Source organism: Hippocampus zosterae, chromosome 6, assembly GCF_025434085.1.
Source record: "Hippocampus zosterae strain Florida chromosome 6, ASM2543408v3, whole genome shotgun sequence".
Classification (NCBI taxonomy): Eukaryota; Metazoa; Chordata; class Actinopteri; order Syngnathiformes; family Syngnathidae; genus Hippocampus; species Hippocampus zosterae.
Window position 1 is genome coordinate 24581835 of NC_067456.1, and position 26746 is coordinate 24608580.

General features: G+C 40.8%; 2 protein-coding genes and 1 long non-coding RNA gene across 5 annotated transcripts in view; 1 reads left to right on the forward strand and 2 right to left on the reverse strand.

Annotated features, from left to right (window-relative positions):
* rabl6b (RAB, member RAS oncogene family-like 6b) lies at window positions 1-17892 on the reverse strand. Of its 2 annotated transcripts, XM_052068228.1 has the most exons (17): window positions 17617-17892; window positions 13493-13854; window positions 12784-12918; window positions 12376-12423; window positions 12179-12208; window positions 11756-11808; window positions 11522-11610; window positions 9925-10065; window positions 9114-9219; window positions 8933-9036; window positions 8470-8852; window positions 6927-7074; window positions 5299-5502; window positions 4288-4540; window positions 3804-3990; window positions 2550-2608; window positions 1-2458 (listed from the first exon to the last, which is right to left on the reverse strand). In XM_052068228.1, the coding sequence occupies exons 2-17, from the start codon at window positions 13620-13622 to the stop codon at window positions 2273-2275; spliced, it is 2256 nt and encodes a 751-aa protein (XP_051924188.1). In that variant the 5' UTR covers window positions 13623-13854; window positions 17617-17892; the 3' UTR covers window positions 1-2272. The 2 variants fall into 2 exon arrangements, with proteins under 2 accessions (XP_051924188.1, XP_051924189.1); XM_052068229.1 differs by lacking the exon at window positions 12179-12208 and having other exon boundaries at window positions 17617-17885.
* Window positions 17254-20431, forward strand: LOC127602345 (uncharacterized). The gene is made up of 2 exons (XR_007962768.1): window positions 17254-17474; window positions 19525-20431. It is a non-coding gene; the product is annotated as an uncharacterized LOC127602345 (long non-coding RNA).
* Window positions 19768-26746, reverse strand: part of LOC127602312 (activated RNA polymerase II transcriptional coactivator p15-like) — an 18633-nt gene continuing 11654 nt past the window's right edge. For both annotated transcript variants that reach the window (XM_052068397.1, XM_052068396.1), the window contains 4 exons: window positions 25982-26051; window positions 22512-22631; window positions 21681-21789; window positions 19768-20668 (listed from right to left, as the gene is read on the reverse strand). In XM_052068397.1, the coding sequence (XP_051924357.1) occupies window positions 20589-20668; window positions 21681-21789; window positions 22512-22631; window positions 25982-26050 (378 nt within the window). In that variant the 5' untranslated portion in view covers window position 26051 and the 3' untranslated portion in view covers window positions 19768-20588. The remainder of the gene's footprint in view (window positions 20669-21680; window positions 21790-22511; window positions 22632-25981; window positions 26052-26746) is intronic.

Below are 26746 nucleotides of genomic sequence, written 5' to 3' on the forward strand. Positions count from 1 at the left end.
TTCTGAAGAAATAGGTTTGTATTTATTGGAACAAACCAAACATAATCAAACTCACACAGTGTAAGATGGAAAATGTCGTCGGGCAGGGAAGAAATGATGGTACTCATTTAAAAAATGTTATACTGTATATGCATTTGGTCATACTAATAACATAACGCCCTTCAAGTCAGATGTTCGGAGAAAATTAACTCTCCATAGTCCGTAGTGCAGATGTTACAATGTTTGAGAGTTAGGGAGTGATGTTATTGGCGTGACAATTTGGAAGAAATCTGATCCCTGAAAAAATAAAATAACATTTAAAAGTGCACGTCAGTTCTATAAAACATGATGTTGTCAGGACAAATTGTCTTGCATCTTTGCAGTTTAACAAGTTCATGGAAAATCTGTGACACTAGTCATTTATTTTTCATGATTTATAAATTCTTTCCTCACTATACATACAGATTTCATGCTTTGCTTGAAACCGATTTGAGCATTACTCAATTATATGGAGAGAGAGAGAGAGAAAAAAAATGGATCAATGCTGTAAAGTTTCAGCTGTGGAATTAAACATACCGGTACTTGGTAAACCCACAGAGTGTAAACTTGAGATGGTGAGAGATGAGCTGGATACTTTAAGAAATCTTATAGTGCTCCACGGGTATGTTGGACAACACAGTCTTAGGATAAATGTAATTTCTATTATGGGCAGCCATTCTGACCTGAAAATTACAGCAAAGCAATGACAGCGAATGATGCCATATAACGAGTAGAAACAAACAAAACCGTTTCAAAGGAGGAAAACATTGCACTGTACACAGTGACATATGAAAAGCTGCATTGCGTTTGAGCGTTTTTACCATACGTCATCAACACAACCAGGCCATCCTGTACTAAAACAAATCCGACAATAAGTCATCAGATCATTGAAAATCGAAATATTGCAACATGCAGAAACAGATCAGCACAAAAGAACACAAAGAACAAAGTGTAGCGAGTCATGGCAACCTTAAAACCGTTTTTCATCAGTGAGCCTCCCCAGCAAACGTGCCAATCTGATGTCAGATCTCAAATTATAGTAAGAACACTTAAAATGAGTCATGATAGCAGCACACCAGTTCATTGTGACCTCTGTTAAGGCATTAAAAGAAAACACGTTTGGATGTAGACAATGCTTGTGAGAAAAGATGTAGCGGCTTTTCTTTTAGGGGGTGGGGAGGTGATAATAAATACAGTGAAATTACTCTACAACGAAACCTACATGGGCGAAAATACCCTCATTCGAGATCATAATTGCTACAGTGAAAACCCCTCTGTTGTGAAACATTTCTTGCTGCAAGCATGATTTCGTTGTGGAGGAGTTTCACTGTATGAGTACAGTGATATTCTTCCACACGATGTGATTTGTCACACATTTTCTGGCAACTGCAGTGTTGCTACATCCACAATGAGCCAATTTTAGAATTATGCCAGCTAATTTAAAATCGAAACAGCTCTTACAATGAGACTGAATCATTTTTCTTGGGGGTGATTTGTTTTAGGCCAGTTATATACAATATCACCATACAAGATTAAAAGAATGCACATATATTTGTCTCCAACTCCCCTTGCATGTTGACTGGCATGACAAAGACGAGCTGGAATTAAATTGATGAAACGTGTTGCTCTTTAAAAAAAAAATAATACAACAAAAAAACTGTTAGCTGTAAGGAGTCTGAACAATGCCGCAGGTTGTTGTACAGATGTGCAGGATAGCTTTTGCTCGAAAAACCTTTTGTTCTTTTTAACTTTAAAGGTGTAAACCTGGGGGGGTTGTACTTTTACACGTCAAAGCAAAACAGTACGAGGACAGAGAGAATAGGGGAGCCGTTTGTTACTTCCAGCATGCTGGAAAACATTATTCCAACTACACCAAGATTCTGACAGAATGGTCACCCTGACTACAGTGACTAACTGGAAGTGGATTTCTTGAAAAGTAAGAAATACCGGTAGTCACAATTGTCCACAAAGAGCACCCAAAAAAAAAAAGAAGAGATTACAGCTCTACTGATCGTCAGTTTCCCATCTCCTTGCCGTTTCTAACCGAATGGAATGAATGACACCAGAGAAGTGCAGTCAACAAACAGGGCCGCATCCAGAGTGTCCAATTGTACCTGGTGGTTGTTGGTAGCCTCGTGCATTTTGTATGGCTTGGGATACATTTTTGTGCACATACAAGTCAGGGAACCAGGTTGTGATCTCACTCCTTGCCACGGTTGTTCCCAGGTTCAGTTTATTCATAAACAGGGAAATCTTATATTTCTTCATAATCTCCATCATCTCTTTTGGCGGAACTTGACCCTCCTCCTAGGAAGTCTTCCAGCTCATCCACTTCTGTCTTCTTGGTCCTCGATTTCTTCTTCTTTTTCTCTTTGTCGTCAACAACGTCATCTTTTTCCTTTTTCTTGTGTTTATGTTTCTTCTTACTCTTTTCATCCTCCTGAGAATTGAACAGCAAAATTGAATCAATGGCTTCAAGTCAAACAGGAGCAGCCTGTTGCATCAAGATATAAACCCCGTAAATACTTCACCTCTTTACTTTTCTTCTTTTTTTTCTTCTTGTCTTTGGACGACTGTTTGCTTTCTCTCTCTGAAAATGGAAAAAAGTAACATTAGATGTGTGATGTACAAGGATAATATCCATTGACAGATCATCCTCTTACGCTCACCACTCCACATCTTAGTGTTGAAGTTCGCAAAAGATGTGAAGTGTACTGGAACACCCTGTCCGTACCATATCACTTTTTCTTTAAAAAATGGCCATTTAGATACCACTTCCGCCGTAAAGGGTGAAGCTAAACACACTGCAGTTCATTTAATTTGTTGACCGAATTGTCACTTTGAGAAAAGGGTATTTCTCCTCCATTCCTATTGTCCAAACTAAGGTCCGAATTGAATTAAATGACCACATTCAAGGCGAGATCAGGGTTGGGGGTAACCACTACGTCGATCGTGAGTCAACGGTCAATCGCGCAGGGAGTCAGTATCTCTCATGGCATGATCTCAATCATTGCCAGCCCTGACAGTTTGATGCTATTGATATAATACGCTGCAGCTCCCTGTCAATGGCGGTGAATGTGTTTATATAAAAAAGTTGATTCCCGCACATAATCTGTTGCACAATTTGTCACTTGATTGATGTTTCGGGCAGCCAGTCATAGACCTGTCGCACGCTTCCAAGAGCCTTATCTGGCAAAACTAGCTAACAAGCAGTTTTCATTTTGTTCTGTCAACTCTAAACTTAACAATAAAGTAAAACAAAGATAAGTGGATCAAGTAAGCCAAATATTTCCATTCCATAAGAGGGCAAGGAGGATTTTCTCCACCCACCCAAAAATGGCTTTCAGTGACACCTTAATTTATTTGGCTTCATGCTGTCCGCGACCAAAACGTTTAGCCAAAGTAAGCACATCGATCTTCCCTCGTCTGCCACCGCAGGAACATTGAAGCCAATCTCTACATACGCCTTGTCATCTTTCCTCCCTGAGAATGCTCCCTGCGTAAACTCTGCCAATGACAGCGCCACTGCTCCCTAATGTAGTGGAGGTGCAACTGCAAGTTATTTTAGGACAGTAAAAAAGTAAAAAAGCATGTTCCCCGAGGTCAAATGCGCCCACCCTGGCGGAGCCTCGCGTCCCCCCACCCCAGGCGGCGGTCATATGCAAAAGCCATCACTGTCGCGGAACATTGACATTTAACTAACAAGTCAACATTTTACTGGTTCCTAAGCAACGGTGCTACGCTAGCAATGGTAACGACATATCGGAACATTTCCAACATCTTGCCTTCTTGCTCCTCACTGCTCTCTTTGGTTGCTGAAGGTTCTTCTTGGATGCCAAGGCCAAAAAGGTCAGTAACGTCCTGTTGTTTAAAGGAGATCACAGTGGGATTCACCGGTTTTGGCACCTTGGCTGAGTGCAAGTCATCATCTGAGAGGTCAGACAGAAGTTCATCCCTTGCAGGGAATGTACTCTGAGGATAACAAAATAGGATGATGGTTATGACCGAGAGTTTATTTATTTATTTATGTGTGGAAAAGAAATGAAATCATTGACCGTAAAATGTCACAGTTGACAAGTGTAGCATTCACTGACGAAGCTCAGGTTTATTTTTAAACTGTTGAAGCCAAGTCATCCTCACGTTTTACAGCGGTAAATCAACTGTTTCCTCCTCCTCATCCTGCCCACGAATAATAAGCTCTTTGGATGTTTCTAGATACGTTTTATACAACCAGATGCATGCTACACTGTCAAGTCCGTTTTACCTTACCTTTGCTATTTTCGGTGCGTCTAATGCTTCAGACTCAAAGTCAGGGTCATCCATCACAAAAGATAGCATCTGGTGGGCCACCGGGCCTTCAGGGTCTGTATCAGAGTCTCCAGCAATAGGCGAGACCCCTTTCTTTTTTCCTTGCTGCTGGGTGGGCTGTTCTTCTGTTGGAATTAAAGTGAGGAAGATGGGAGCTGTGGGATGGTCTCGGAGCTCTGACGCCTTTGATGCCACCTTTGGTTTGGATATGCAGCTGAAACCGAGAGATTTGGGGAAAAGGAACTTTCAAATATATTGTGCCTAAATAGACACACACTTTCGTGCCAAAGCCTGCTAAGTTAGGTAGAATGGTAACAGTTGGTAATACATATCACACAAACATATCACAAGAGAGCAACAAGGGATGTAGCAATATCACTTTTTGTCCACACCGAGTACCAGTACAAATACTGTATTTTTTGTATGAGAAGTCACTTTTTTCCCTCATCGTTTGGCTGGTCCTGAGACTTATTTTCAGGTGTGACTTATGTATATTAAAATTAGAGCTTGGACACGCATTCAAAATCCTGGTTCCAAATAGTGCAATCTAACATCCACTCTGACGCCCTAATACCTCTCCGACAGGGTGTTTGTTCCCAGAGACAGAACACACAGCCTTCTCATTCATTTTAATAAATGTTAAATAATTGAATAAATACACACTCATATACATACATATAGATATATAAATATAGAGACACACAGATGTGCGTTTCGGACATCCAGTTAATGTAATTTTTATTTATTTTATTTTTTACAAAAATGGACGTGTGTTTTTCTCAGGACAGCGATGATATTAGAGTTGATTTGTAGATTAAAATTTGAATTGCCAACCAAGTAGATTCCCATCATTCGCTGAGTGCAATTATTGTGTTTATAGCTAGCTAATTTACTTTGAGTCAAAACACAAGACAACTTCTAATAACATGCATTATTCCACCCAACACATTTTGGTTATGTGACAAGTCTTACGTTTTCAGTTCAGGTTCACTGTCCAGGTCCTGGTCCTTTTTCACAGAAGGGGCTACTAGTGTTTGGTCCTCCTCATCACTTGTCAGAATGGTATCTTGACTGGGAGGCAGCATTTTAGGCTGTGGAAGGTTGGGCCCTGTATCATCAAGATCAAGCTCATCCTGGAAACCAGACACCATGGGGTTTCCTCTGTCGTCACATTCACTAGAATAGAAAACAAACTAATAACATACACTGCATATTGTGTATGTCATGTAATGTAGTTGTCAATGTATTTTTTTCAACATGCTCTATCTACATCAGGGGTGTAAATCTCATTTTTGTCGCGGGCCACATTGTCGTTACGATTTTGCTTAGCGGGCCGTTATGAATTTTGGGAAACCATATAAATGTGTAATCTCCTCCAGATATTGCATACACACAACAAATTGATGAATAACTAGTTTTAAAACCAGAACTCAAAAATAATAACTGTTATTGTGGATTACATAGGACAATATGAAATTTTGGTTCAGACTTTAGCAAGCATCATGGAACTAGACATGCTTGATTTGCTTTCGCGGGCCAAATAAAATTATGTAGCGGTCCAGATCTGGCCCCTGGGCCTTGACTTTGACACCTGTGCTTTACATTATACTCAGGTGTCTCTAATACGGTGTAATGGACAAAGTATATAAATCAAACAGGCTTAAGAACCATTGACTTAGACCGAAGTTGATTTTTCCCCCTTTGGAATGAAGAAGTGCTTTACTTTTTCAGAAAGGGAAAGGTTCGCGTAGTTCACTTTTTTAAACCAGTGTTGGACGATGTGGTCACCTAATTTATATCTATGTTTATTCCTCTGTTAAAAAAAAAAAAAAAAAAACAGATGGCATCTACCAATCAACCCTACATTTTATGACAGTTGCACCAGCTCGAATCTACCACTGCCCTCTGTACACAACTGTGCAATGGTCCTCCCTATACATTTGATGGAAAACCCATGCACTGATTGTGATGACTAATTGTGTTTTTTTTATTATTGTTAAAGCACGTACGGGTAAAATTCTTTACAATTCAAACCTTACCATAACAGCGTTCACAGAACGAGGGCAACAGAAGAATTGACATATTAAATCTGGAATCACTCCCACCACTCAGTACTTTTAAAAATACTTTCAAAGCAATCATAACGGAACAGTAGAACTGTTTATAACCTGATGGCTTTTTATTGGTTTTATGTTTATGTTTTCTGAATCACACCTGGATGTCTACTGCGCTACTGTGTGGATTGTGTCAATCGTAATGTTTAGTTGTGTGTAGCTTTGTTTTGCCTCAGGTCTGTTGTGCTCTTATCTGTTGCCTGTCTTGGCTAGGGCTCCCTATTAGGAGAGTTAGTGGAACTCAATGTGACCTTTCTTTGTTCAAGAAAATGAATACAAATAAACCCTATATTGTGAAAATGTACCAAATGAAGTTGCCAAATAAAAATGAAATGTTGCATTTTTTTCAAATATTTATTTTTGTAATGATAGAAACACTTTAAATAATAGAAAACAGTCACAATAACATCTAAATAAATGAAAATTATTGTCCATACATTCCATCACAACCGATACTCCCCCAAAACCAACATTTTAAGTGCTCACCTGTCACTGTCCGCTGCTGGAGCTGCCTGAGGCACCTTTGTTTTTGATGGCAAACTGTCCTCGAGGAAACTCTTGTCCAGTCTATCATCTGGCACAAAGTCATCCACGCTTTGTACGAGAGTAGGACACACTGGTGCAGGTAGGTCCTCTGAGGAAAACATTGCAGTGGCTCAAGAGTAAGATAACAGTTACTGTACAATCTTTTCTGTTGTTGATCAAGTTAAAGTCTTCAATTGCAGTTCAACTCTGTTGAAATCTTCCGATACCAAATGTGGCAATGAAGCAGTGACATCACATGACATTCTAATACCCTCAATTCCTGTGCGTATTTCACGGTCTTTGAATTTCTCAACGGCTTAGGCTGGAGCCTTGTGACTGCTCTCTACTTACAGTATGTATATAAACTCTACACACCCGTGTACAAATGGCAGGTTTTTATGATAGAAAACAATGAGACCAAGATAAACAGTTTCACAACTTTTTCCACCATTCAAGTGACCAAAACTGTACAACTCAATTGAACGTAAAAATATTTTCCAGAGGGGAAGTAAAAAAATAACAACTGAGATCATGTGGTTTGTGTGCACACCCTGTTCACAGGGGATGTGGTTGTGTTCACAATTAACCACACGTTAAAAAGGGAGTCAGTACACCCCTACCACCATTTCAAGTGGTTCTGATTAATGAAACAATTAAGTTCAGATGTTGTGACATTTTGGCGGCACATCTTACAGCAGACGCCACAGGATGCTTCCATGGCATGACTTGGACCTCATTGTTCAAAGGTATCAGTCAGGACAATGGAAGAAATTAACTTCCAAGGCATTAACTATAGCATGGAAGACAGTGAAGACAGTGGAGTCATCACCAAGAACAGGACCACCCCTCCAAAATTATTTAAAAAATAAGATATCTAGTCAGGGAGGCTGCAAAGGGGCAGAGAGCAACACAAAAAGAGCTGCAGAAGTGTACTAGTACTAGAATAGCTGAATGTGACTTGGGGTTAATCAGAGGGACTTGAAATGGTGACAGGCGTGTGCTGACTCCTATTTAACATGAGTTTGAACGTGATAGGTTCATTCGGAACACACCCCAATTCCCACTTACAAGAGGGTGTGCACACTTTTCCAAACGCATCTAAATTTTTATTTTGACTCCCCCCCATTGAGTTGCACATTGTATGGCTCACATTGCCGGTAAAAAAACATTTGCAAATGATCTTGAACTCTTTTTTTTTTTTGAACATGGGTGTAGACTTTGTATGTCCAAGATGTACACGCAACAACAGTCTATTAAAAAAGCATTAGAAAAAGTACTAGTTTTCCAATTTTCAATTTAGCTTAATCAGATCTGAAAGTGACAGCCTTTTAACAGCAGGCCCACAACATTGCAATTCCGGTGTTCATATATACCACTTCAGCTTGTCATCCAATAATTAATCATGAAAGATCAAACTTTGACTAAAGCAAAGATCGTCTGGAAAGATTCTACCCATTTTGCAATATGCAAAAACAAAATGTGTTGTCGTGTAGCGTAGTCGTACCTGATGCGCTAACAGAAGCCTCAGGGACGGCCGATGAGCCAAACCATCGAGACATGAAGCTGCGTTTCTGGGGGGCTGATACCGGTGTAACGGAGGACTGAAGGTGCTCTGGTGATTGAGCTGAAGACTTTAATTCAGCTGAAGGCGAGGCCGCTCTGCCAACGGCAGCAGCCAGATCTGGAGCCGAGGGAGGCAACACAGTGGGCGACTGTGGGAGTGGCTGCGAAGGGATTGGAGGTTGAGGTGTGCTTGGGCTGGAGCTTCCTGTGGAGGCCCCACTAGGAGCAACTATGGGGGACTGGGAACCTGAGGAGGGACTCTGACCGTTGGCTGGACCAGGTGAGCCATAGCCCTTATTGCGGGACTCCAAGTTCTCCAGGAAGCTAGCAAAATGTCAAAGAAGTTACAACGGTGACACTATCAAGACAAATGGCATAAGATGAGCGAGGACGCGAGATTGTACATTTCATAATTTTGATCTTCTGTCTCCTGCTGCACACAAAGCTCTTCTAGGGTGGCATCCATGTCCAACTGGTTTGTCTCCAATTGCCTCAGAAGGGTCTCTCTCTGCACACACAAAATCGCAAAGATTAGGATATGCAAGTGCAAAATACTACTCGTAGCAAACGAGGAAAGCAGATTACCTGGAGTTGTAGGAAGGGGATGTTAAAAAACCTGTGCAGATACTTTAGACCAAAGCCGTTCTTCATCGAGGATTCAGCATAATGGATGTAAGATGAGCCCATTGGCCTGGAAAACACAACGCTTTAATGCTGCATTTGGAGGTTGCAAATTCTTCAAACGGACAACACATTTCATGACATTTGAGTTTTTATTCGGCCTCGTATCATTTTTTTTTTTTAGATTTAAAAAAAAGTGCATTCGACCAAGATGAACAATTTCTAATCTTTTCTGACCATTAATGTGGTCTATAATCTGCTAAATTCAATTGAAATGAAAAATTATTTTTCGAGAAGTGGAAATAAACGACTGAAATTAGGTGTATACACAAGTGTGCACACCATCATAACTGGGGATGTGGCATTCAAACTCATCTACACAAATTATTAACCCCCACCGTTTTGTTTTGAATTTTCGAGTATTCTAGTTGGCTTTTTCAGTTTTTTATTTTTTTTTAACTTTCTAGCAAAAGCCTGATAGTTTTGTGCTAATTTTGACTAGCATTTGAAACTGTTAAATTTGCTCCACCTTGACCAAGGCCACAGTTCCAGCTTCCAGCTGTAAGTAGGTAGGTAGGTAGGTAGGTAGGTGGGTGTGAGGCAAGGAAGGAAGGAATGAAGAAAAGTCTCAAAACATGATGCTGCAACATACTATTTTGTCTAATTCGCTCTGCTCTGGATTTTGTTGTTCCTCCACACACTTATAATTTCCCTTTTTTCATTGATGCTATTGTCTTGTATTAGGAAAATGTGGCATTTGGTGTGAGATGGTTACCTGTTCAGTCCAGCGATTAGCTCCCTGATGTCATCAGGGAGGATGACTCGATGCTCACCCATGTCTCTGTGGTTTCCCAGCACACACACCGGTACATGAGTGGGAACTTTCGGAAGTTCCCTTAAGATGTAGTTAAACGTCCTGAAAATATATCGGGAATACCTCAGTATAATTATATTTAGGGGCTCGTCAACCAAAAAAATCCAGTAGGAACTTCTACATCAAAGATGGAGTTAATGAGACTAATGGTGTTTCTTCCACGTGTATTTGATGGGGGGAGGGGGGGCGAATAGCATGTCAGTGCTGTTCAGCTTCTCTATACAGGGCCTGTTTTAACCAAATGCAGTTGGCTGGCAACTTCAAAAGGAGGAAGACCTCTTGAAAACAGGTGACTGTATACAACTCATCTTGCACCCCAGGGGAGTGCGACAGCCAACTGCAATACTTAAAACAACCCAAACATGGCCAATGCTAACAGCAAGCAATTAACCACTCTAAAATATTACGAGTACAGTGCACTCCGCTTAATAGAACACCGGTTAATAGAGTAATCCGCTTAATAGAGCAAAAGGCTCTGGAACGGATTTGCCTAATGCAATTTCCTATAAAGATACTCCGCTTAGTAGAACAGATCTCCGCTTAATAGAACAGGCCGTAAGCAATGAACATTGTAAACTAGTGGTTTTCGAAGTGTAGCTATCGCGATACTGTACCACTATCGCGAGAAAACGCGGTAGTTCTAGCCGTATACAGTAACAGGTAGCACGCGTCACTCCACACATAGACACACGCACGTCACAATGGCTTCAACTTCATTCAATAGACGAGGGCTATCACCTGCGGATAAGAAGGACATACTCAGACGATACGATGCATTGCCGGATTCTCAGAAGGTACGCCCGCGGTTTCCAGGACTTCCCTCTTATCCAGCGCATTGAGAGGGAAGTCAACCGCAAAATTACGGACTCCTGTTTCCAGACAAAAGTAACGAAATTTTTCTCGTGATTTGAGATGTTTGACTGAAGTTGATTAAAGTTGTTGTTTTGTTGTTTGATTAAAGATATGGACGTCCACAGTCGAAATATCTCTTCTAACTCGTCAGCAGGGGTTTTTCTGCGTGCATAACTTGGTCGTCGACGTGTCTGAAGGTGTACCTAATAAAGTGTCTCCGGTTAATAGAAACCCCGCTTAGTAGAACAGAAGCGCTTCGGCCCAATGGTGTTCTATTAAGCGGAGTGCACTGTACTACTACTACGACTACTGCTCCTGCTATCTCAATATTCAATATGAGGTCATTATAAAATCATCTGTCTGTATTGCCTGCTACTCAGGCCTAAATGACTGGAGATGTGTTTGCACAAAAGCACAGCTAAATTGATGCTAGAATGTTGTCAAAATTGTCACATTTATTTGATTGCAACATAATACAGGGTCATGAGTTTATCATTTGTTATTTCAATGATTGATTCCTCCCAGAGAAAACTTACAGCCCTGGGTTAAAACTTAATTGCGCTGAAACTTAATGCCTCCACCTCCGCACATATGGTAGCACGAAGCGCTTCGTGCGCAAACAATGTGACACGCAGACGATTCTCACCACTGCTTGGTGATGTCAAACATCATGATGACGCCATTGCAGTTCTTGTACACGTCTAGAAACTCTGCATCAAGGGCTACCTCGTCTGACTGCAACACACAAATATTGGGAATAATAATAATACACAAGAATAAATGCTTCCCTTTGTTATTGGTAACTGATTGGTCACCCCCCCATCCTAACAAGTAAGTTATTTTTTCTCCACACATGACAGTCATGTGACTGATCTTTTACCTCTTGTGGCTCATTCTCAAGTTTCAAATTGTCTCCACGCTTTTTGCCTTTGCCTGAAAGATCAAGATATCAGAAGCATGAGGTTTTTACATAAAATATCGTCTTAGAGTCAGTATGTTGCTTTATGTTGGTTCATGAGCAGAGCAACACATTTTTCTTACGGAAATGCAGCTTACAGATGCATTTCAATAAGTTATGCTTCAAGTACAGTCAACAAACATCGCTATCAGTCAGCTTTCTAGATGTGGAGATGATATGTGCTGCTATCTGCACACAGCAAAAAAAAAAAAAAAAAGACAAATTTAAAGGCGTAGCCAAACAGCAAACCATGAGAATTTTCTTCTTGGATAAGAGTGGAGGATGGTGGAGCATACTAACTGCACACAACAGCATTGAATTTGTACACACTACAGTGGTGCTCACCTACACCTTCAGGAAGAGGATATTTTTGGCCTGAGAGGAGCGCGAGGGGTTCAGAAAAGAAATGATGAGTTTGAGGACAGGAAACAAGACAACCACCACACATGGAGTCATGAGATTCAGCACTTTGATCTATGGCGATGAGGTCAGACTTAGCAAAAAAGCTCGAGAGCGTGACACACTTTAGCACCGCCACTCACCTTTGTCAACCACGTCCCATACCTCCACCTTGACCACATCATCAGTAGCTGAGAAACACAAATACAGGAACACAAAGGAGTTTCATTAGCAAAGTGTAGTGTTGCAGTGGAAATGTTTACTAACACGCATATTATGATGATACTCTCACACAGGTTGAGTTACTACTCTATTATTTAGAACACTAAGAGAAGAACAGGCGCTTTGCTAAATACTGAAAAGCTAACTGAACGGGTACCATAATCAGGCTAAATCTAACGAGTTTACCTTGATATGGAGCCACTGGAATGAATAAAAAGGCAACGTCACATGTAAATGTGTATACATGAGCAAAGAATAACCACAGACATGCTGATAAAAATTAACCAGCCTTTAAAGGTGTTGGAAAAAAACAAAAAACAAACACCTACTTTTGTAATTCCAATGGATACTTGTAGCTTGGATCTCCTGGGTAGGGATGTATTCTTCCACAAACTTTTTGCCCTGCAGTCGATACCATAAAGTGCTCTTTCCAGTGTTCCTATCTCCACGGATGACGATTTTCACTTGGGGGGGGGCATTCAAATGTTCAAAATTTCAGTGCGATGACAAAACCTGTTTGCGACCATTAAAACTCTTGGCAAATGTCTTCGCGACAGTTTGCAACCGTGAACAAACTTTGATGAAAAAACATTGGCCATGTGCGTACACTCACGCACTCTAGATATGGCCTTTACAAATGAAATGTGCTTGTAGCACTTTTGCCACTCTTATTGGTACTACCATATGTCAGACAAGGTCACCTTTCTGCCATAGAGAAGGAAATGACATAAAAATGTCCCAAAGAAAACAACGTATTCAAGTTAGGCGGCCTTAGCAAGTGGCAACGTAAGATGGCCACCGGTGACATCACTTCTACAGAGGGCGAATAAGCGGCATTGTTCGTCCATTCATAGATGAATTTTCAGATGAATGGAGCAGGCCTTGAAGATGACCAGGGCAAAAAAGGTAAACCAATCTAGCCATAAAAGGAAGAGCTTCCTCTTTCTATACAGTTTACAAAGTAGTACATTTTCAAATTAAGATTGCTCAGCCATCTTGGTGGTACGATTTCCAAATGGAAAATGTTTGAAAACTTACTATTGTACTGGACCCCTTTAGCGAAGCGTCTTTGCAAACTTTGGTTCATGGACTGCAGGCCAGCGGGAATGTTCTTGTCCCTGAGCTGGCCCGGCTCAGATCCCACCAGCTTTTTCAATGCAGAAAACATGTTTTTAATTGGTAAGAAACTTATTAGATTTGACCTATGATATCAATGTGGGTGGAAAGTGGGCCTTTCCACAATAAATTTATCATGCAAACTGAAGGAAATTTGCAATGTTGAGTCTTGATGCTAATTGTCTACACTCTGAACTGGTGTGAAGCGCTGTACTATATTTTAGCAGTTGTGTCTTCTGGCCATTTGGAAACAGAATAGGTCATCATGGTGTTTACAGTGTCATCTGTGGGCAAGATAAGAAAAAAACAACAACATCAACATCAATGCCTTTTCCTTCTGGGGTAAAGATTTTTATAATACATTTTTCAAAAAACAAATTGAAAGTTAATATTCATAATCGGTGGGCCTTCCTGTGTGGGCTTCCTCTCACATTTTAGAAAAGAATATTTATTGACTTTTAATTGCTCAGACCTATGAAACTAAATTCTATTGTCTGTGTGCAGCCTGCCATCGACCCTCAACCAGTCCAGGGTGAGCCAAGGCTCCAGCTCAGCTGTGACCCTTTATAATAATAATATTATTATTAATAATAATACATTTAATTTTGAAAGCGCTTTTCATCGTACTCAAAGACACTACAAGAGTTTAAAACACGGGTTAAAAATGTACACTTTAAAGCCAAGCTTACATGATTTAAAACAAACACATTTGGAAGAAAAACAAAGCAGAAATGGGTAAAAAAGAGATTAAAAGGTGTTACAAGCATTGCGTAACAGGTGAGTCGAAATGATTGGAAGGATTGGAGGTCAGTACAGTTGTGGATGTGTTGTGGTACAGAGATCCAGAGGGTCCTTTAGGATTAGGGGTAAAGAAAAGGAATGCTTGGATGTATAAATGGTTGATAAAATGCCGTCAATATCATCAAAACTGCTATTTTGAAATGTGTAGATGTTTTTTTAAGATGTGTCATAATTGTTTTTGGAATGTGGGAGGAAACCAGAGTACACAGAACACTGTCGCAAACCCACGGCCCAAGGGCCAAAATAAGGCCCACAGGACGCTGGTATGAGGCCCCCGCCTTGATGTGAAAGTTTAATGTAAGTGCGGCCTGCGTGAGTTTGATATGGATGCTGTATGTGTTAGCACAACCTCCGTTCTAAATACAGTAGTTGGGTCTGTCTCATTCGAAGGCAGACAGCTTCAGAGCACCCGGACTATAACGGCAACATGAGCGTGCCCGCGGTGCCCTGGACTCGCTTGAATACACGTGTAAAACATGGATGTAAACAACCTGCAACAGCTGCCTTCACTAGTGTTGCTGAACACACATTTAAACTGAGAAACAACATGCTAATGTGACTGTCACTGGAGACTGGTGCTCTCGAGCACCAGACCTGATGTTACACACACACATGAACGGGGAAAATGAATGCTAGGATGCTAACAAGGAGTTAGCACTATTACATAAACACAGTTGTATGTGTATTAGGGATGTGAATCTCAGCACTGAGGACGATTCGATACACATCTCGATGCACTACCAGCGATGCGATACTTAAACGATACATGGAATTTTCTGGCGACACGATGCGATACGTTTCACCGTCTTCACGATGTGATACGACGCGATACACATTTAGTTCAAATCAATGCGATCCGATACGATACAGTGCAATTTGTTGTGATATTGTGCAATTAAACATGATGCAAATCCGCAAAGAAAACAAGTTTAAAAACAGATGGAATTCAGTATGGTATTGCAAAAAGTAGACCACTTTATTCCTTATAAACAGTAGAACGTGTAAAACAACTTATTTAAGCCCTTTCACAATTGGGTTTTGTGCAAAGAAAATGTAAACAATTTGGCACCTGAGACTCACAGCTGTTGCTGTAGTGTAAACACAAACAGACTACTCACTGAGTGTCTTGTATGAAATATCCATCTCCATAGGACAGAAAAAAAAAAATACAATTGAAACAATGTGGCAGCCATAGACTCAAAGCTGCTGTGTGTATTGTAGCGTACACAGACCACTCTCACTGAGTGTCAAAATGAAATGTCCAAAAGAGTCATCCATATATAGTTTTTCCTTGCGCGGTCACAGTGAGCTGCAAGGGGACCCCCAAAATAAGAGGCGATTTTTTTCTGATCCTGGCCTGGTTTGCCAAGAATGTCTCGGTGTCCAACGAGGAACTGGACGGGAAGACGGGGCAGGTGGCGGGAAACTTGTCGGTGATGTGGTGCCATCGTTTTAAGTGGTCTGCATATTTGTGGTGCTGCCGTTGTATGGCTCCGTAGTGCGACATTCTTTGCAAATTACGCAGCTTTTATAAATCTTTCCGTCTTTCTTTTCGAAGCCATAGTATTTCCAAACATAAGATCTGAATGTTAAGGAAGCATTAAATACAGTAGTTTCCTCGCTGCTGCTTGCACGAACTTCCATAGTGTTTCGCTAGTTGTGTACTGGACTGTATGTGACGCACGGCTACTGTCCGTATTCAACACACAACGCAAAACAATGATGGTGCATTCATTGCCCCTAGGAAAGGGCAGATAGGTGACGTCTAACATGAATAAGACGGCGCTTGAATCGGATTTTACCGATACCTACCAATGCATCGCGATGAATCTCGATTTCACCCGTCAATCGCGTCGTACCCAGTCAATGAGCCGATGCACTCGCATCGCGCACGTGCGCATCGATGTATCGATTAATATCGATTATTTTCCACACCCTTAATGTGTATGTGTCCATATTCGCGCTAGCTCCATGCTAGCCATGAGCTGAACTTGTCAAACTTTATAATTTTTTATATAATTAATTTAATACCAAATGGCCACCACAAACACTTTTCCATGGTTTCTGACCTTCAACCAATCACTAACTGTGCCGTGCTCGACGTAATATGCAGGCACGGCACCCTGAGCCGATCTGGTAGCAGCGGAAATTATGTTCTTAGATTTGTTTATTTCTTTTTTTACATTTCTTATTTTGTGTAGAAAAATAAAAATTTATGATATTGGAGTACAGTGAAATGTTTTATCAGGGATGTTCTTGTGGAAAACCTGAACCAAATTACTGAAAAAGTGCAGGGTATAGCAGAAGCAAAAGCATTGAAGAATACAGTATATATGTTTCTATTTTTAATAAATGCATTTTTTTTTTTGGATAAACCTGATGCGGCCCAGCCTCACCCAGACCTTAGCTCCAGCGGCCACGAGATAAATTGAGTTTGAGACCCCTGACCCAGTCAAAACCCACGCAGGAATGGCAGAGAACGTGCAAACTCCACAAGGGAAGGCCAGAGTCTTTCATATTGATTCATGCTTCATTTGCCTTTATCTTAGCTTCATGTCATCTAGAACAGAATTGATATTGTTTATTGTAATGAAAATGAATTAATCGCCTGTTGGTTAAAATTAACTGAAAGAGACCGTGAAAATAAAACACCGATCACATTTAACATTACATCCCAATTTTTAGGAAAAAAATAATCATCTCAATTAGGTTAGTTTTATAATCGTTCAGACCGAATACAAACAGAAATTAGAGACTCCCCTTTACGACATACAGTTAAAAACCTCATTCATTGAAGATTCCAGTGGTGCATCACGACATTATGACATCATCGGTGAAGTATAAGTGTATTATGTGTGCGCACACGCATAAACGGTACGACTACATGAACAACGTCACATTTCTCCACTGTATTTTTTTCCCAATAATTCGATTCTGAAATTCCAGCTAGCTGCACATCTCCTTTTCAACGTAACGACCCAGCATTAGCTTTACGTGCTGTTAGCTCGTTGGAATACATTTGCAATTGTAAGGTGCTAAAGATTAGAAAAAGCAATGATCGTGTACCAAACCACGACCAATTTTAACCAACCTCTTCGGAAAGGTAACGTTAGCCCCAGTCTCTGTCTCAAATAACAAATGTTAGCGACCCAAGTCCGCACTAGCTTAGCTTTCTCCTCTGCAAACGTATAAGTAGCTCCATTGGAAGACGACTCCTTAATGGAAACGGAGGGTAAAATACTCACGGTTCTCATAGAAGAGAAAATGCAATTCAGACATCTTTATTTAATCAGACGTCCAATATTGTGGCTTCATTCCTTTGCAGTGATACTTCCGTGGTCTCGCCTAGCCATCCAAACTCGCGACTGAAACACATTAGACTTCCCTTTACTCTTTCACAATAAAGCCCGTACGGATGCGAGGGAGCGTGGGACTGGAACGCAAATTTTAAGCACTGTACTGTATTTGTTGAGGGCGGTCCAGTGTATAGCAAGTCGACCTCACAGTGCAGAGGTATCGGATTCGATTCCAGTTCCGGCCTTCCTGTGTGCAGTTTGCATGTTCTCCCTGTGCCTGCGTGGTACTCCGATTTCTTCCCACATTCCAAAAACATGCATGGTAGGCTAATTGAGCACTCAAAATTGTCTCGATGTGTGAGTCTGAGCGTGGATCGTTGTTCGTCTCTGTGTGCTCAGCGATTGGCTGGCAACCGGTTCAGGGTGTCCCCCACCTGCTGCCCGAAGACAGCTGGGATAGACTCCAGCACGTCCCACGACCCTTGTGCGTGTCCCCCACCTGCTGCCCGAAGACAGCTGGGATAGACTCCAGCACGTCCCACGACCCTTGTGCGGATACAGCGATATAAATGTCCACAAAATTTCTTAGACTTGTATTCACCTAAAAGTTTGAATATTATATTTCCTTTTCCTTCCACTTCATATTGACATTCCATGTTGTATTGTGATGGCCTATCATGAAAAGTCTCAAGAAAATACAGTCCATTAAAAATTGTGATTGTCCATCCATCCATCCCTATTCCAATCCGCTTTATCCTCACAAGGGTCACGGGGGGGGGGGGGGGGGGGTGCTGGAGCCTAGCCCAGCTGTCTTCGGGCAGTAGGCAGGGGACACCCTGAACCGGTTGCCAGCCAATCGCAGGGCACACAGAGACAAACAATCATCCGCGCTCACACTCACACCTAGGGACAATTTGGAATCTTTCAATCAGCCTGCCATGCCTGTTTTTGGAATGTGGGAGGAAACCGTACTACCCGGAGAAAACTCACGCAGGCAGAACATGCAAACTCCACAGGAATGCCGGATCGAACCCACGATTTCTGGAGTGTGAGGTCGACGCGCTGTCCACTGGATCACCGGGCCGCCCGATTGTGATTGTAAGGTCACAAAATGTGAAAACGTTCATGGGATATGAACTGTAGTAAAAGGGCACTGAACAGGCACTTTGCTTTGGAGTCCTCGAGTCTGACCTAGAACATCTCCAGTTGTCTCAAAACGATCTTGGTCACCTCTTAACTTTGGAGGGGTGGGGTGGGGTGGGGGGGACATAAATCAAATTCTGGGCTCTTTCCACGGGCTTATAGTTCATTTTAAGTTAAAAAAAAAATGTAAATAGTCTTTCTCAACCTTCTATGCGCCAAGTAACTGACCAGCTGCTACTGGAGGTACTGTACTGAGGTCTAAATGGAAACTCAGGGGGTGTGACAGCGCTTTTTCTTTTGCTGGTGTCAGACTATGGAATGACCTCCCTTTGCACATTAGATAAGTCCTCTTGCTGTGCAGTAAAAATCACCCTAAAACCCATTTTATTCTTTGATTTCAAGATGGCATGAGATTGCCCTTGTTTTTATGTTTTCTTGGTTTTAAATTACTTGTTTTGTTTTGCATCTTTATTAAAAGCATAAGCGTTCTTCATTGCAGGCATAATCAACAAATGTATAACTAAAAACAATCAACCTAACAAGTGTGTGTGTATATATATATATATATATATATATGTAAATTTCCCCAGTGTGGGACGAATAAAGGTTATCTTATCTTATATATATATATATATATATATTATTTTTTTTGCTGCGGTGTTGCTTTCAAAGTGCTGTATAATGGTGAGCAAAAACACCTTTTCTTGAACGCAGGGTGATGGTGTGGGTCGGCATCTCCTTCACCGGAAAAACAAGGTGTAGCTTCATTGAAGGGAGTCTTAGTCCGTAGATTACGCAATGAGATTCTTCAAGCAATGGCAGCCCCATTGCACTACAGTCTGGGACCAAACTCCTTCCTCTAAGATGACAACGCTCACTCCCACATTCAATTCCGCTCCTCATGTCAGATCGGGCTGTTCCTTGCAAAAGTGTCACAGCTTAAAACGGTTATCAAGAGGCCTTCCAATGGTATATTTATTCTTAAGACGCAGAATAACAACACAGAACTAACCGTACAAACATAAATGTCTGTTTATATCTGACATGGACTCATGGGCTTGTGTATCTCTATAGTGCTGTATTTGCTACAACAGAGAAGCTCTGCCTTCCAGCAAGAAGGTTCTGAATTTGGATGTGTTCAATACCTTACGGTGACAGGATTACATGTGTGGGAATGGGTTCTTTCCGGGCAATCTGGTTTCTCAATATTATCACCTCAAGATGTAATGTACTTTAGACATGGCTGTCCAAATGATAATGGGTAGTAGTGCACTGTCATGTATGGCCCTACACTATATGTTCATAAAATTTACCAATGAACAATTCTTTCAATTTTTTTCCCTCCAATTTAATCGCTTGGAGGGATTTGACCCAATGAGCTCAATCATCAGATATATACAGTATCAATCATCACTCTTAATTTAAAGAGTAGTTTAAAAAAAAAGTTTTGCTTCTTGTGACAGTCAAACTATTAACATGAATTCACACATTAGCAAAACTTGAATTCCAATCACCTGTCTTAGTTTTACTACGAACTGTAATGTGCCACACTATGATGAGCAACTGCCATTTACCGTCATCATCACTACTACACAGTTCAAAAGGTACACAGCTCTATAAGCTCAGCATGGGAAAAAAACAACACAAAAAACAAACAATGCCACAGCACTAACACTAAACTGTGACAAATGAAATATTTTATCAAAGTCAGTTACAAAAGAATAGCAGGATTTTTACAAAATGAATTAGCCAACATTTTCAAAGTTTCCAAGGATTGCTTATATACTCTTAATGGCGTCATCGATTTCTGAAATCTGGTCCTTCAGTTGGTTCCACTGCTCTGGATTCAGGGCGATGCCTGTAAGATTTGAAAAAGAGAGAAAGCGAGAGAGAGGAAAAAAATATTTAAATATGTGATGCCAGTAAGTTTTAAAATAAACACACAATAAACTAACTTCCACAAGACTGTTACCTATATTAAATGTAATTGCAGAAGCATACTCTCAAACTGAAAATTGTAGAAACCAGACACAGAATGAAGCTCCTCCCATGGCCATCTCAATTCCCAGACCTCAACCCAATTGAAAACTTTTGGAGTGAGCTATTGAGTGCGCAGGGGGGAGGACCCATGTCGCTGGATGATGGAGAGCGATTGCAAAAAGAGGAATGTTCGAAGGTCCCTCTTTCTGTATTCTCCCATCTTCCGTCCATCCATTCAATTTCTCATCTGCTTATCCCCACAAGGGCCACAGGTGTACTGGAGTCTATTCCAGTTGTCTTCGGGCAGTAGGCAGGGGAAACCCTGAACTGGTTGCCAGCCAAATATTCACAATCACACATATGTATGCCTGTGTGGTCGATTGTGCTCATAGAAGAACGCATCTTAACCAGGTGTTCCAATAATTATGGAGGGCGTGTATCTAATTTAGTTGGAGAAAGGTTGGCAGATTTGGGGTTTATTTGGAACGTAATTTTAGGTGGTCAGAAAGCTCCTGCTATAGGTTTTGAGTCGTAAAGCATCTGCATTGTGAAGTATCTTCAGTTAGATTTGGTTCGTTTTGTCTGAATTTGAGCAGTGAAGATTCAACATGGGACTTTGCAATTAGGCAATTAGGTACTTTGGATACAAAGTCTTACCAACACTATTCAGGTGCCATGTTTGTACACAACTTTACTGGAGCACTCAGTCTTTTTGCATACGAGTCTACCCATCCACATTTGACAGCTTGCAATTGCCTGTACTAAGCCCCTTGCAGACCACATCATCCTAAGCCTTATCCATGTCACAGCTTTGATATTAATGAAGCAGAAAAGTGTCGTACTGAACCAGACAAGACAATTTAATGGCATGTATGCTCTCATGGGTTTACCTTTCTTCCCAGGCTTTATATCACCATCTGGATTCATCCAGTACTCTCTGATGTCGATCAGAACTTTACCTTTGAAGTCCCGGACCGAGACATATCTCATCCTTCCAATCTGTTAAGAAAAAAAAAAAAGCTGTCGACTTGAGTTTTGGCTTATACTCAGGTTTACAGCACCTTGAACAATGCACAGTATAATCATACTGAAAACACGAAGGAGCGGTCATGAAACATTCTTTGAAAGAGAGAAAATCAAATTATTTTATTGATCGACGTTTGTGCAATGAAACTGCTGGAGAGGAGTTAGTTGAGGCTTTGGATGGAAATTAATGACTGGCAACCATTTAGGCTGCAAAGTTTTAAAAAATGTATATACTTTTTTTTCATAAACTAAAAAAGACACGGTGTCTATCAGTCCCACACGTTGAACATTTGCATTGTAATGTACAACAATAAAATAAATAGAAATAAAAATGACTGTTACAAAAAAGCACATCAACATATCTTAACACATACATGTACAACCACATCTTATGTAGTGGCAGAATTAAGGAAGTATGTTCACAGCTCATCACTGTATTTGTCGACTATGTATTATTTTCTTGAAATAAATTTGAGTCAACAGAAATCTCTCTCTTATATGCCGGGCATTGTGAAGTGCCAGACAGAAAAATCAAATGTACTTCCATTGTACGAGTGTTTCCAACTCTTGCCATTCATCCAACAGAAATCATCATGGCCAAAAAAGGGTCTTATGAAAAAACTACATTTTTGGTCCCCTCTGTACTTTTTGTATCCTTTGTGGATGCAATGTCTGCAGATGCTGAATGCACTCACTTGGAACATGTTGTCGCCAGTGTTACTGCTGCCTTTGGAAGACCCGCCAGGTTTAACACTCTCTCCTGTCTTTGGCTTCTTAGCCGGTTTCTCTGGTGTACTTGACTTCTTTCTCTTTGCCTAAAAAGGTAATGGTCACACTTTAATATACAGTAAATATTCCCATCTATGGACTTCTTTCAAATGGAAATTCCCTCACCTGGACTAAAAACCTATGCATTAAAATTCTGACTATGATATTATATTACCGATCAATACAAAACAACGGAAGTTCCAGTACCCGGAACCCATACAGAAGCCCGCAGTGGCGCAAACACAAGCAAGTCCTGCTTGAGACTACGGAATTACTCTGTTTGCAACGCTATTTATTCTCATTGGATCCAAAACGGTGACATGTAAGTGACTGTATTAGCTTGAGTTACACTGGAATAGTGAACAATTTTTTATTTCGTTTACAGCTCAGAGTTTCTTGAACGCAACATTAACTGCCATTGGCTACAACCTAGCATCATCCTGTCCTCCCATTGGCCAAGAGGCACCTTAACCCTTGGGTCCTTCGAAACAAAAAGTTACGCGTTTGACAATTTTGGAAATGATGTATGTTGTGTTATACAAACATTTTTTTTCCCAAACACTCAAAATGTTCAGAGGTATCTGTGCCATCCATACATATATAGTTTTTATTAGTTCTTTGGGATTTTTTATTCTTTATTTTTTGCAGAAGGAAAAAAAAATTGTGTCTGGAGGTCCCAACCAAGCCCTACTAACAATCCCGACCGGAAGTGTTCATGTAAAATGCATTGGTTTGAAGCCTCCTGCAAAAAGGAAAACTCATTTGCGATCCTCTGGCGCCACCTAAAAGTTGCACAATTGGAATGACCCAACAATGTGGCATGCATACGTCTGTCCAAGCGAAAACAAAACGATTGACGTAAAAATCGCGTGAAATGCATGTTTACACATTAGGTTTACGATGTATTCAAAAATATGAATTGTAATGGGTCTCTATGGTGCAAAATATGTAAATTGTGAAGATTACGGAATCAAAAACTTTTTTATTATTGCTGCAATGCCTGAGAATTATCAGCCGGTGACATCATGAAATTTCAGCCATTTTAGAACCCCCCCTTACGTTTCAGCTCTCTCGTGTTTTTCCGAATGCCTTTGCCTTTGATTCAAAGACATACAGTAATTTTGCATTTATCGCAAACGGTGGACTACGAGGGTTAATATCTATGTGTGTAGAACGCTAGATTTGTGGAAGATAGAGTGGAATGCACCCGATTAGCTGCTCAGAGTAAATTGCTTGTGCCTCGAAGGACAGTCCGGGAAACGAATGTTTCCTGGAATGCTTTACCCATTATCATGCGAAAAACCTTCCGCTAACTGGAGCGCTAATTAGAGAGAAGGCGAGTTCCATCGCGCCAACTATGGGCATGGAGGACTTAAAAGCGTTCCGTGGTTGGGTTTTGTTTGTTAAAATGTACACGTGTCGGTTAGTTTTGGATGTTGGTGCTGGTACCAAGAGAATGCTTTGTCTGAGGGGCGACCTAATGAGCCGTCCAGAGGTGTGTCATGTTAATGAGGATGGGAGTGTTTTTCTGATATATTCCTTGTACTTTGCATATAGTCAATAAACGTGCCGGCAAAGGTTGCAGAGGTCAGGTGACAGTGGGAAGCACACACTGACCAACCTGCACAGTATACTGCAGTTTTTGTGTTATAAACTGTGTTTGGAGCATATATTTTTGCATTTCGTTGTTTGCGTTGTTACGAGAGCTGTCAAACGATTAAAATATTTCACCTCAAATTAACTGAAAATTAATTGTGGTTACTCACGCATTTTTTATCGTTTCTGAATTTCCTTTTATATTTTTTTGTCCTATTTTTTCCACAGTTTAATGCTCTCATCAACATGGAATCCTGAATCAGTTTTCTATGTGCAAAATGCAATTTTTTACTGAAGTAACAATTTCGATTTTCAATTTTACATGAACATTTTTCACTTGGAGCAGTTATTCACACATAATCCCTCACACAATATTACTGTCCATCATCAACAGTGAAAGAAATATTTTGTCACACAACAGCTCCTTGAACAGCTCTTTTTAGGGAATCAAAACAGAGCAATATAAAATTATGAAGTGCACCTCTAAGGTAAACTAGTACTTAGCCTATGGTGGATTTAAGGCATGGTTGCATACTTCGTTTTTCTCAAGTTTGCTTTGAACACAACAGTCAGGCTATGTTGATTCTGTTGATCCTTCTTGCGCGGAAGTCTCTTGATGGTTTTGTGTAGACATCATTTCGGATGACGACACTTGGTTCGATGACAACACCGGATACGTTTTATTTTAAGTGTGGTCGCGACGTCGCTACCACTGCACCGCTGAACTCTCGATGTGCCTCAGTGCACCGTCGCTGTCAGATGAACACAGAGAAGCTCCACCCCCATTATTTATATGGACACAGAACACTGTTACCTTCCACACAAAATAGTTCCAAGCAAGTAACAATCGTGTCAGTGGCATACATCGAACTCAACAGAATGCCTGCCCTTTATTCACCAGAGGCTCATCAACCTAGTCTCTTATTTCTCTCACGAAACTGTCTTCTCCCGCTTGGTGTACCTTAGCCTTCTCCGCTACGTACAATTTCTGTTCATAGCTTGTAATTGAGGCTCTCGCTGGCAATCCGTAGTGGAGTCGTTAGATGCAATGGGAATGATTTCAGCTTGAGTCTGGCTGTGGACAATGTTGACAGGCTTGCATGCAGTAGCCATACATTTAGCTATGGCTGCAGCAAATTTGTTCTTAGTCGTGTTATCCATTTTCTTCGCTTTGAAATGATCCATAGCTGTCTGTCTTAGATGAGGGGGCGTAGTACTCACATAAGCTGTGTGCTTGGCCATGAAGTGGTATTTCAGACTCGATGTGCTGTGATGATAGCTCAGCTTACTACCGCAAAACATCCAGGTAACTTTGGTCTTGTCAGTGGAACTATCTGGCAACTTTTTAAAAGTAAACTTTCCATTCATAAACTCTTTAAGTATCCGTTTTAAGTGTCTCTCGCTGCCGTGTCTGGCAAAACAAACTTGTGTGGACCTGTGCAGAGCGCTTGTTGTTTTGTTTCTGGTTTATTTACAGAACAACGCAACATCCGCTCTGACGTGTGCCACGTTAATCTCGCGAGAAAAAAAATTAATTCCGTTAAAATTAATTTTAATTAATGCCCATAATAACGCGCTAAACAGACAGCTCTAGTTGTCAACTTTTGTTCACATACTTGCATGTTCATAAAGGATATGCACCGTAGTCGGTTCCCACAAATGGAAATTCGGTTATAAGGAAGGATTGGACAGCACAAATATGATTACTTACTAGAGAATATTTACTGTACATATCTTGGGGAATTACTTTCAGGGTATACAGGGGGTTACATTGACAAGGAAATGTAACAAAAAAACAAACCTTTGTTTCTACATCACTATCAGAGTCGCTTCCAGATGTGGAGGAGAGCAGTTCCTTTGGTTTTGGCATTCTGTCGAGAAAAGGGATGAATATTCAAAATTTAAGACTGATGCTTGAACCTTCAGCGAGCAAGCATCTTTCATGAATGCAGTGCAATACACATGTAAACAGGACTAAGATGACAATTAAGGTGCATTACAGTCACAACAACTTTAATTCAACAAAAGCAAAGAGAGTTAAAACAGATTCTCTTGCATAAAAATTATCAACGTAGTCGAGAAGTCAGACAAAGAGTGATTCAACTTTGGCTTCATTCCAAGTTTCATACACCACAGACTAAGTCTTAAAGAAAAACATGATTTGGTAATCATGGAGGTTGAACAGAGGCAGGTTTTTGGTTCACTAAGTTTGACATTTTATACTAGGTGTGCCCAACTGTCGATGGCGGTCGGTTAGTAGCTCACGGACTGGTCCCAAGTGGCGGCAGAAATGTGGGGAGGGAGAGAAAAAAAAGATTTGTGTGCCTACGTGAATCTTCTTTTTATTATATATTTTTGTTATTGTGTAGACTGCATTCAAAGCATCCTATCAGTTTTACGGCAGCATAAAAATCACAATATACAGGAAGCTCACACATACTGACAAGTACCGCCTCTTGACGTCAGAACATCCCAGAGCACACAAACCCTCTCCGTACTCAGAACACCGTGCAGCCGTAATAACATCAGAACAGACAGAAACAAGAAAACTACATACAACACAATC

Excerpts from the sequence above, each read along its gene's own strand:
- rabl6b (XM_052068228.1), bottom strand. The coding sequence starts at position 13,622 with ATGTTTTCTGCATTGAAAAAGCTGGTGGGATCTGAGCCGGGCCAGCTC. Across the intron at positions 12,209-12,375 it reads ATGGGACGTGGTTGACAAAG|GCCAAAAATATCCTCTTCCT; the intron begins GTGAGTGGCGGT and ends CGCTCCTCTCAG. Across the intron at positions 10,066-11,521 it reads TTTGACATCACCAAGCAGTG|GACGTTTAACTACATCTTAA; the intron begins GTGAGAATCGTC and ends ATATATTTTCAG.